A 12137-nucleotide genomic window follows, 5' to 3' on the forward strand; every position below is an offset into this window, starting at 1 on the left:
GAGGCAGCGCGGCATGGCGGTGCCTGCATCGGCTTCAGCGCGGCCGCATCAGCGAGAAACAGACGAACAGAGAAAAAGAGAGAAAAGAGAAAGAGCGGCGCCCCGGGCGAGCGGCGTTGTAGGCTATCGCGCGCGTTCTCTTGCGTTGTGGAAGGTACACGACAGGCACGCGGTATATATGCGGCATGGGGTGGTGCGCGCGCCGCGGGTTCGATCGATGTGGGCGGCGGGCGGATAACACCACGTCGCACAAACTTTGCCGCGCCAACTTAGAGGGACACTTTTGGGGACCGCGACCCCGCGCGCGATCAACCAGTGGGAGCGCTAAGGCCCTCGCTCGCACATGCACCTCGAGCGCGCTCAATCACCTTTACTACTTATATTACTTTGCGCATTCACTAACTTTTCCCTTATAGCTGGCATATTAAACTTTTAAGTTTGGCTTTGAAATTTTTCCAATCCAATTAATTTTTTTTTTCAATAAATACTCAAATAAAATAAAAAATAAAAACTTGTTAGTAGATATAAACTCTAAACTAAATATCCAATGTTATAAAAATCATCGAATACTTAAAATTATATGTGGAAACCTTTTGTTTTCCCAGTCATGTCTCGCAACAAGCATGCCATCGTAAAAGGTCCCCCGTTTTATAACTCCTCAGTGACCCATAAAGTCAAAGCCGCAGCTTTCCTTTACAGTAAGAATATTTTTGTAATCTAAACCAAGTGATGTAGCAATGTTAAGACCATTGTATTATTAAAACAATTATTTTAGTAAATAACCCTATAAATAAAAAAATATACTTACAATATTACCAAACATATTTATAATTTTAGACGTCTTAATCCTAAGTATGAATGAAATTCCACAGAAGTGTAAATTATTAGAGCAAAATTGTCAGACAATAGGAATCTGCACACTACGGCGGTTTAGTCGTCGCCTAATATTTGAAAGCCTGGCGGGAAGACCTGCGTGGGACTTATCATAATACCACTATAGAATACTATTTGAACATTTTCTCTTTGTTATCTCAAATCGTCTGTAAATTTATTTGCTTCGACTCTCATTTGTTTCTAAGTTGACTAATAATTCGATAAATCGGTACTAAAATTAGTTCTCATAGGTACATAAATTTTTGTATCTCACAATTACCATTTTATACTCAAATATAACCGTTTATATATCAACTTGCAATTTCCAGGATTATAATTCGATCTTCTTTTCTTTTTGTAGGGAATACAAATAAGCAAACGATATGAAACTATTATCTGACATCACCTATTTATCAAAATTGCTCTTAACAAGAGATGGTTTGTTAATATAAAGGAAAGGACTTTCGAGTTTTAGGTGCTTCATTCTCTAAAAATAAATCACGTGCACGAGTTTAGGCGTTCTGTAAGTTCTGAATATTTCTACCGCTTCGCAATTCTACGTACTTACCCGGTCCAGTCCGCCCCTCATCGCCTGTTGCTACTTCAACTTATACCGTCCTGTTAATTTTGACATAATCGGATTTATATTTTTACTTATATTCAATCATATTTCAAATAAGGAAAAATATTCGAATAATTCGATTCACCTTGTTTATCACAACCTGTTTGATCTCACCTTTCCCTGTAAATTATTTTATTAACTAATGTCTAATTTTATTTGTAGTGTAGTTTGTAATTTCTCTCAACTATTTCTCTATTATTTTAAGTGAAATAAAAATCATAAAAAGAAAAATAAAAATGTATAATTGAAGAGCACTTTGCTTGCTCACGGCACTTTAATTCAACAGCAAAAGCCTATAAATACTTGACTGGGAGTCATTGTTTCAAATGACACGCTGCCATGTTAAGGACTCTACAATTTAAACGTTGAATTACTGATCCATATTTATTTTATAACGTTAAAAGATGACCGATTATTTTCGAATATTTTATGATTAATCTTCTCCTATAAAATTATTGTTAAAAAAATTAACTGTGTGTTTTATTAAGAAAAAAAATTACCTTTCAAGGACTGCGAAATCGATTCACTTTTCAAGACGTGCTATATTATATTTAAGAAACAGATTTGAATGCTACATATTATAGGGGTTATTAACAAAAACACATTTATATTCCCGAAAATTATTATTTTTAATTAATGAAAATCCTCATAATTTCTAAATAACATCTTAGAATAACTATCGTGTTGTTAAAATAACATTATCTTATATTTATTTATTGCTTTTCGAAGTTTCACAATTACTTTTGTTTATTAAGTTTTCTTTACGTTAGTAAGAAGTACTAAATTATGTTTCTTGTATATGTATTATATTATGTATAATAATTGATTAGAAATGTTAATTTCTTTTAAAAGTTCATCAAAATACTTCTATTATTCTATTTGTAATATTGTGTTTTAATATAAAAACTTTTAAAATAATTGTTTTAATTCTGAATAAATTTTATTAATTATATTGTTTGCAATAATTCAGAACTTTTGTATATTATTTATGTATAAAATAAACTGAATTCCGCGATATTGCTTCATGATTTCAGTCTATCAGTGATATTCGTCGAATACATTACACAATTATAATAATTATTATTCAATCAAATTAATAATAGCAATAAACAGATATCGATAATTTTTTTTTGAAATCTTTAAATAAAGAAGGATCTATATTTCTATGTATTTTAATAACCTCTAACAAATAATATAAAAATCTTTGTAATGACCAATTTATATATCTATTTATTTATGTATATTTTATATATTGCGATTAGATATTAAATCTATAATATCGACCTAAAATCTTCGAGACTTCGTTGTTTCAATTTCCTTAGTGGCGTATACCTAAGTGCTACGTACATATGCAGTTTGCCCGTTTAAAATGTGTGATGAGGTGAGTACATTATGAATATCTTATGAGAGAAAATGCGTGTGAAATGTTCAAGAATAATTACAATATTATTATAAGATATGCTTCGAATTTTTAAAATGCATATAATATCATGTTATTAAATTCTTATATCAATAAATAGTACTTAACTGCCCAAATTAATATTCGATTTTAAACTATTTTTGCCTACACGCGGTATTTTCTAAAGATGGTTCATTGGTTGAATCATTTTTGTATAGTTAAAGTAATTAAAATCATTTTCGGATCCATCTCAATGATAGAATATTAATTTCTGTCGTAATGGGATTATAAAATTGTCAGCTTAAATATGATTATTGTGTTGTCTTCAATTGTAAATGTCGCTGTATTGTGTTTACGTCTGATGGATCACGTTAAAGAAATAAAAAGTTTTACGCGATTCCATTAGACGTTGTCATACTTCCTAGTGCGAGTTAAAATACTTCCTAGTTTACGTCAGTTAATTTTTGGTCAGCATCTGATGATTTCTCAATTCTGCGAAGTTCTAACACTGCTTTTTTAAATACCTTAATTTAATGTATAATAACATTTTCATCTTTGAATAGTGACCCACAAAACAGTAATGAAAATCATATTTTCCTTAGGGTAATTGACTTTATGAGATATTTCGATAAGACTTGTTTATAATGACCTTTCATGTTCTTTTATACTACCGTACTATCATCCCATTGCGTTTAAAATTCTTCCTTTAATGCCCGGTTTCTGAAGTTTCCATTTATTTTTTTATTATCTAGTGAGTGTTAACTATAAGATAGCTTTACTTGTCTTTCTCAGTTTCAAACGAAACGTTCAATCGCTTTCGAACCGATTAGTAGTTACACTTTCCGCTGATAGATAACTCTGTAATTAGAATGCTTTTGAAATTGATTTTACCCTTGTAATTTTTCAAAAAATATAGGAAGTAAAATTAGGAAATTTGTTGTTTTGTTTTTTTTTGTTGTGTTTTTTTCGTATAATTTTATTGTCAATATGATAGTTGTCACTTGTAAGTTAACGATACAAACTAAAAAGGAATTTTCGTTGCTTAGTTACAGTGTGTAAACGTCCGTGAATAATGACAATTTTGTGCAAAAAACGTCGATATACAAGTTTCCTATCAATTAACCTCGAAAATTAGTTAGTTAAATCAAACTAAGTTTCAACGCAGTAAAACTTAAGATACGTAGATCGAAAACACATTCTTTGAAGTTATCGAATCATAAACACTATGAAATGGATAAAAGAACTTCAGAAACCAGGCAGTTATTAATTTCTTTCAATCATATCATGTTTACTCCACATAAAATATTTATTTATAAAATTTTAATATTCCTTATCTCTCATACCTACGCACGTGTTTTTAAAAATGTGCCTAAAATTTACTCTGCGTGTATTTAATATATAACAATGTAACATGTGGCGATAAATGATATTTTTTTTATGAATACTACTGTGAAATTTGTGTTCAAGCGAACTACCTAATTGTGCCTAATATCTCTACCAAACTTGCGGAAAAACTGTCAAACTAAATGCTGTACTTAACGTCATTCAAACCTCTACTAAAATTTATATTACGTTATCTACAATGAAAACGCAATTCAGTTCTTCACGTAAAAAGTTCTCATTAATATTAAAATAAATAAACTTACCTTGATTTCATGGTTCCATCTTCGTTGTTTATGCGCATACCAAAAACAGGCATTTTGATTTGAACTTCGTCGTGATTTTATGTTTATTTTCGTAGCTGATACATCGAACAACTGAATTAAGATTACTTCATCTTCGAACATGCTGTAAATTACTTAATTATCTTGCCATTAATGTTAGCTTCAGGACAATCGCAAGAGGTGTCCAACAAACAGGAAATCAGTCGCGTCATGATCTTCAAAGCCAATAATTGACACACCAGATTTTAGTACCTATTTTAAGTACACCAACACCCTGTACCAGTAACGCAAGTAGCCGCACGACTCGGGTTACGAGTAATTATTTATCAAAGTCATGTTACATGCCATGGCCACATTCTAAAGATGGCCACTTTATGTGGCCATCGGATTCATAGAATAATTTAATTTCATAAAAAGGTACTATTCAGCCCTAAGTGGCCAATATCAAAACCCTGGCCACGATATATTTACCATTATTACAAAATCAAATGTTCAAATGTTAAGAAACCTATTTAAGAGTGTATCTACTCCTTAGTTTTCACTGTGTACAACTTCCCAGTGGTAAACATATGCGGCATCCTTTGCAAACTTTGAAGCAGAGGCATTCCTTTGACGCTAGTCTAAACAGCCAGTATGCAGAGTAAATACATTATGTATTCCTGCAATTCAGTTTGGATCTGTACTATTGCATTTGAAATTACTTATCTGATTGATTTATACATATACATTTCTAAAACTAGATACATTTTTAATATATCATTATGAAACAAAATTAAAATTATATAGGTAATAGTTTTTATCTCATGTTCTCTCTGCTCACGTTGAATTTTTGTGAATAATTTAAATTAAACCCTCTAACAAAATCCAGTTTTTTTTCTGCCCAGTGTACTACAATAAATTAGTTAACTTTTTAAGATATAATGAGAAATACGAAGTAACTTGTATATACATAAAGACAAATAAATATAAACACATCAACTTATCCACAGATTACATTTATTTCATATAGAATACAATTTTTAAAGTGTAATTAATACAACTTTGAAACTTAGTCGTTGTAAGTAAATACAGTTGAATTGTGCTAAGTTTACGTACTTCACAAAAATCTTAAACACAAATTGAAAACATTGTAAAATTTTTACTTAGTAAATAATATTACATATTTGAAAGTTAAATCATTTTTAAATAAAAAAAAATCAACAGTAAAACAGTAATAAATAAAAAAAATCATCATTCGAATCAACTTTGGAATACGAATAAAATAAACATATTATGCGATATTTTCAAGCAAATTTCAATAACCTTACGGCATACTTTGTCTGGCCGCTTAGGCAGCCTGTTGCCACCGACGAGGGCAATTTAAATTTTAAATTTGACAACTTTAGGCACGCACGATGATATCTACTTCCAAATATCAAGTCAATGCCCGTATTTTTAATACAATATCTGTGTAATTATAATGTATTTTTGTAAAATAAAATTCAAGTAGAAAAAATATATATAAGTAGTAAAAAATTAAAGATTTAAATAGAATGAAGTCATTACAGTTAACACCATGTTTTCTAGTGTCGCGATTTTTTAAACCGCATAATTATATTATAATAAACAGTTCATTAGCAAAATACTAGGAAAAGCATATCAAAAACAAATTACAGACATATCATATATAGGTTTATATATATTTTAACATGAACAAAAATATGAAGGAAATTTTTTGGCACTACAATGTACACGTATTTTATACTCATAGTTCAAGTTCAAGCAACATTGGATGGCATCACATAAGATGACCAAAGATTTTTGTCAAAATTTCCAATTGCCATTGAAGGACAGTGAGAGATTGACTTACATTTATTTTATATTCGTTATAAATTTTGCTAATGTTTTAAAACTTGTAAATAACCAGTTCATCAAAAAAAAATCTTCAATATTTTAAATGAAGATTAAAAACTTATCTATGTACACCAAGTGCAGCTTGTAGCCGTTATTAATATATAGAAATAAAAAGATGCACCGCAACTAAGTTTTAGAGGAAACTGGGATTACACAAATGCGCACATTGCGACTATCGAGACACGGAACAGTATGAGAGAAATTGATAGAACCCCAGTTTCATGCCTAAACATTAAATATTTTTAAAAGGTTATAATACCTTCTTTCATTTATATTTTACAAAGTCTTAACTGTTTCAATTTTTCAAAAAAATTAATATACCTACTAAGTAACGACAAAAACATATTTTTTAACATACGTATAATTTAAATCATTGAATAAATAAATAGATTGTTGTTATTAAATTATAGATCGAGACAATACAACGGAACGCGTGTTGACCAAAATGTTCTTGGAAAATGACTCATTTTTAGCCGTGTTAATGTGGGTACTACGTAGTTGTATTGAATGTTCTTTGACAAGTACACTCGAATACAACAATGGCAACAGGAGAGCTTTTATTAAATAACCCTATAACCGATAAAAAAATCAAATCAAATCGCATGATTATTAGTAATCAGTCATTATTAATAATATGTAATGTCAGAAAAAAAAATAATGAACTATATTTGCGCAGTATAATAAGTTTCTATTTAGATGTCTTCTACTATAATCAAACAGCAAGAAATACACAATGCTCATGTTAAACATTTATACACACATTAAAAAATTGACTGAAACGATTGACATGAGGTCAGTTGCCAGGAAAACGAAATAAACTGTTGTAATGCGTAGATATAAAATAAAGTAAATACTACTACAAAGATGCAATAATGAATTACGTCATTAGAAATTAACGCGGGCATCTTACATCTTCTTCCGCTTCGGAGAAGCTGAAGTTTTTTCCTTCTGCGGCGTCTCCAACGTCCTCTTCTTTGCTTGTATGCGAGCAAGAAAGACGTTTTCATCGCTGGAGCTGCTGTCCGAAGAAGTTTCTACTTTTTTGGTCTTGCGTCGACGCCTTTGCTTCGGCTTGGAGAGATCGTACAAGATCAGCGACGGCATCGCTACAGCCTCCCTTGTATCCATAGATTGCGAACCCGACGGCCCGGCAACAGCGTCATCAACCTCATCCACTGAAAAAACCAGAACGTTATTTATACAAACCAAAGTAGTTTTAAATAAAATTGGTGGATTGAATATTCATAACCAAAGAAAAATGATTTAAAGTAGATATAAGTAGAGAACTGCTCTATTCTCTATAATTACTTCTAGTTTAGCCTTAAAATACTATATGATTCAAATACAAATGTAAAGAGATAATTAAATGCTTGTTCAGTGCAGCTAGTACTATATATATATATTTTTTTTTAATTTAACTCCAATAACCGTGTGGTGTAGGATACCGATGATACAACATTGAACGTAATATCCCAAGCTGCCATATAACTACTGTCTATGAACTAACTAAAGAAGTTTAAAAAATTCTAGCAATCATAAAATAAAAACACAGTAAAAAAAATATACATACATTAATGATGACGAAGAAGAGGTCGGTTTCAACCACAAAAATATCACCAAATAACAAACTCTGTACTATTATCTAAATATCTATCATGTCACAAGAAGATTGCTAAATAGATTGCCTTAAGCTAAAATATTTTGAGTCAAAGAAAGTGCAACATAAAATAATGGTATGGTACATAAAATAATCTGTTTTATTAGATAGTGAGTACGCGAAAATATAGAACAATTTCCTAGTCGATTTTATATCATTTTGCAAGAGTAAATATGACAACATTGTAATAATTATTGCTTATAAGTTAGAATGCTATCGCAATTTGGAGTGCCGACAACAATTTTATCTCACATAAAGGTGTAAAGAAGTAAATAGTGAAATTATTCGTTGCAAACAATTCGTTGTCAGAGTTTAATTAATTAGTAGGAAGACGCGCACATGCCGACTCGTAATGTTTATTCAGGTAAGTTTTGAGGGCAAAAGTTTTGTTACAACGCATGCACTCAAATTTCTTATCAGGGGAGTGTGTTTGTAGATGAGCTCGAAGATTGGACCTATCAGCGAAAGATTTTCCACAAACGATACATTTATAAGGCTTCTCGCCAGTGTGCAAGCGCAGATGTCCGCGCAGCAACCAGGGCCGCGAGAACTGTTTGCCGCACTCGCGGCACGCGTGACGCATGCGGTGCGTCAGCGTGTGCATGGCCAGCGCTGACATCGACACGTACACCTTATTACAATCGCGACAACGCTGAGCTAACTCAGAGTTCAAGCTGCGGTGCGTCTGCTTATGGCGCGACAAATTAGAAGAGGTCGCATAATATTTACCACATTGATCACAGTCGAATCTAGCCGGCTTCTCGCTTGATGTACCCTCTGAACTGCTTGTATCATCAATATAGATCGCTTGTTCTCTATTTCCAAGACTCCAACTCGAAGGCCACGATGGAATAGAGGCACTCGTATCAGATGATGGATGTGAAGATGCATCATCTTGTGTAGGAGCTTCGTAGCTATTTGGTTCAGGTGGCTGCGCTGTGGATATTGCAGACCGTTGACTATTTTGCGCCATCATAATTAATGTAAGGACGGCTTCTGAATCGTCAGGAGAAAGTAGTAAGTTATACCCGGTGATGGGGTCGTCAATGGTACCGGCACATTCTGTAGAATGAATAAAGGAAATGCTTAAGAATGTGCCCTCTCCTCGCGGGACTCATTATTACGCATTTTCTCGACGCTCAGGGTTACTTAAAGGCAAGAGAGAGGACAATGTGATTGGTGTCTTTCTGCCAAATCGCATCAGATATAAGGTCTGTAGCGAAATAAAAAAATAGATTTTTAGAGGAAAACAAGGGCCAAAGAGCCTCTCGTTGGCAGGTGAGAATTTGTGAATGAAAATCATGCATATGATAGACGTATCTCATTTGCTGTGAGGTGATCATTGCTGGGCAGCGTGAGTTGGTGTGTAGGTGGTACCAACGAAAAAAGTACAGAATAGGCGTTGGTGTGAATGCCTGACAGCAATAGTTAGTGTCATCATGCAATATAGCCACTTTTCCCTTAGCGTTTTTTAATTTGCCAATAATTTATATTTCATATTGCGAAGCTTAACATAATCCACCTGCCTCTGTACATTAGCGTTTAGTCTGTGGAATTGGGTGAGAATTGGGGACCTTTAAGATGAACCTTGTTGTCATCAATAAATACATCTTCCTTACTCCTGATTCATTTACTAACTGATATAATATGACCTTGATGGTGTACTCTCTCACGAATTCACTCATACCATTAAGCATTATCTTCTCTTTCTCTTAATCAATTTTTGAGTTCCGCTTCTGTTGCCTTGGACAATCTTTCACTCTTAACTCGACCTTGACTTGAAGTTAAATTTTGGCTACATGTTCAGTTTTCGATTCTTTTTTCACTCATCGTTTCTTCTTCACACATTCTTTGCTAGACATTCTCATTTTTTAAGACTCATCTACTAAGTATTCTACATTCTTACCAGGGCAATAATAAAAAATTAAAATCATTCATGATGATAGAAAATAATTCTGTTTAACTTTAATTCTTTAGGGTTCTTTCAATTTTAACCTACGACATTATTAATGTTCCATAAAAAATGTTTACTTTTACTTAAAATTTTACTTCTAAGTGACCTTTACAATTCCGCTTTTAGTGGTAAAAATAGTGTAAATATTTTTTTTACTAAAATATAACATTTGTTTGTGGTAATACGACAGTTACATTAGTTACAGTACCATTTAGCAGTACAAAAATATGCTCTCAAAAGGAAAATGACAAAATGATATTTAACACAAACATACAATGAAAGTTGACAATGGCCTAATCACCCTTAACTTTAGGGTAGGCTCCGAGCCCCTCGGTGGGGACGTATAGTGAGCTGTTGATGATGACAATGAAAAATCGTAGAATTAAGAAAACTTTTTTATTTTAAATTATTAAAATATCGCATTTGCGTAAAAAGGATTATTTCTAATATTTCTACAAACTTTCGCATCAAAAACATCCTGTACCAGTACTAGATTTTACCCGCGACGTGAAAATACCAAAGAAACTTTCACTCCCTGTTAAAATATTTACAGGGCAAATTAAACAAAGCCAAAAAAAAAATCACTGTGTACATGCCAATTTTCAAGCTGCTGAAGGTTTTTATAAAACAAATAAAGGAAAAAAAATTTCGCTGTCATCGCAAATACAATATTTTTCACAATAATTTAAAAAAAATATCGTCAAGAATTGTACTGAAGGATAGTTGTGTACCTCATGGCTCTGAGCCATGTGGAGCCTGATTTGGGACGCTTTCTGCCGCGTTATGGTATAAATTGGTGAGCCACCACAAAAAATTAAATAGAAAAAAAAACAAAGAAAAATAACATAAAAAGGAAAAAAACAAAACAGCGACACCATTTATAAGCGAAAAAAAGAAAAGAGTAGCTTTAGCATACTTGATATTGAAATTTATTTTTCCTTTAAACATATTACAATGTTGGACAGATACAGGGCCGCACAAGGTTACCTTGTGGGTAAGTAAGAAGAAGGGGGTAAAATGTTCCATATTTTTCTGGAAGCAAAATTAAAACTTCCTGAATAGCTGGCACTCTCATATTTGAAAATTTTATGAAAGTCTCAATTTTTCTAGACATAGTTTTATTGAGTGCATCTTGGAAGCAATCAAATTTTGTGCATAAGCGTGATGGCTTTTACGATTTGATTATTTTATAAGTACACCAGGAAAAGTGTAATTCTCTTATCGATGCCATATTTAAGATTTCTTGTGCGTTTAGATATGGAGTGATATGGGAAAATTTTGGGATATTATGAAAAAAACTTATACATGCTATTTGCACACGCTGTATATTCTTTTTTGTCTCGCTTGTAATTCTAGGTTCATAAATAATGTCTTAGTAATTGAAAATGTAAAGAACGATCGATTCTTGATTTATTTTTGTGATGATCAAGAATTTTCGGAATTGCTACTGATACTTATATTATAAAAATGTATTTAATCTTGTCGTTCATCTATTACGTACTTTCCCATCCATCATTAGTCCTAAATTTTTCCATTCACAAAATAACGCTACTCCATACAAATTTCTCCCCTCACTTTAATTCTTTAGGGTATGAATTTTGTAAAAACTTTTTACAGTGCCCAGCTACGCAGTAACAGCAACATCTATGCAAATTTTCAAGTCTCTGTACTTTGTATTAACGTTGTAAAAATATTTCTAGATAGATACATTCACCCCCTTGTTAGATCTTTACATGATAAGTTATAAGACAGCTCTAATAGATAGTTAATTTAGATAGTTAATTCCGAAAACGATTGATGATTTCTTAGTAGTCACCTGTGTAGACATTTAAGTGAAAAATTTCAAGACCAGTAGATTTGGCTATGCGTTAATACAACATTCAGTCAGTCAGTCAATAAATTAATGAATAAGATGAACAAACGACAATGAGCGTTAGGAACAGCCAACACAACATTCGCTTATAGTATACCTTGTCTAATATAAGTTGACGACGATCATAGTAAAGAGAACTACAAAAGGCAGTTATTTTAGAAACGGCGCGTACTATGAGAATGTTCCTGTCTTTGCGTCCCTG

The 12137-nt window shown here is 32.2% G+C and overlaps 1 protein-coding gene across 5 annotated transcripts in view; it reads right to left on the reverse strand.

The window, feature by feature from the left end:
* Positions 1-6793: 6793 nt before the first annotated feature.
* Positions 6794-12137, reverse strand: part of LOC106126488 (uncharacterized) — a 21299-nt gene continuing 15955 nt past the window's right edge. For 4 of the 5 annotated variants that reach the window (XM_013324188.1, XM_013324186.1, XM_013324187.1 and 1 more), the window contains 2 exons: positions 8838-9170; positions 6794-7626 (listed from right to left, as the gene is read on the reverse strand). In XM_013324188.1, coding sequence (XP_013179642.1) covers positions 7358-7626; positions 8838-9170 — 602 coding nt within the window. In that variant the 3' untranslated portion in view covers positions 6794-7357. The remainder of the gene's footprint in view (positions 7627-8837; positions 9171-12137) is intronic. The other variant, XM_013324190.1, reaches the window with a different exon arrangement.

This window comes from Papilio xuthus, unplaced genomic scaffold, assembly GCF_000836235.2.
Source record: "Papilio xuthus unplaced genomic scaffold, Pxut_1.1 DF825017.1, whole genome shotgun sequence".
Taxonomy (NCBI): Eukaryota; Metazoa; Arthropoda; class Insecta; order Lepidoptera; family Papilionidae; genus Papilio; species Papilio xuthus.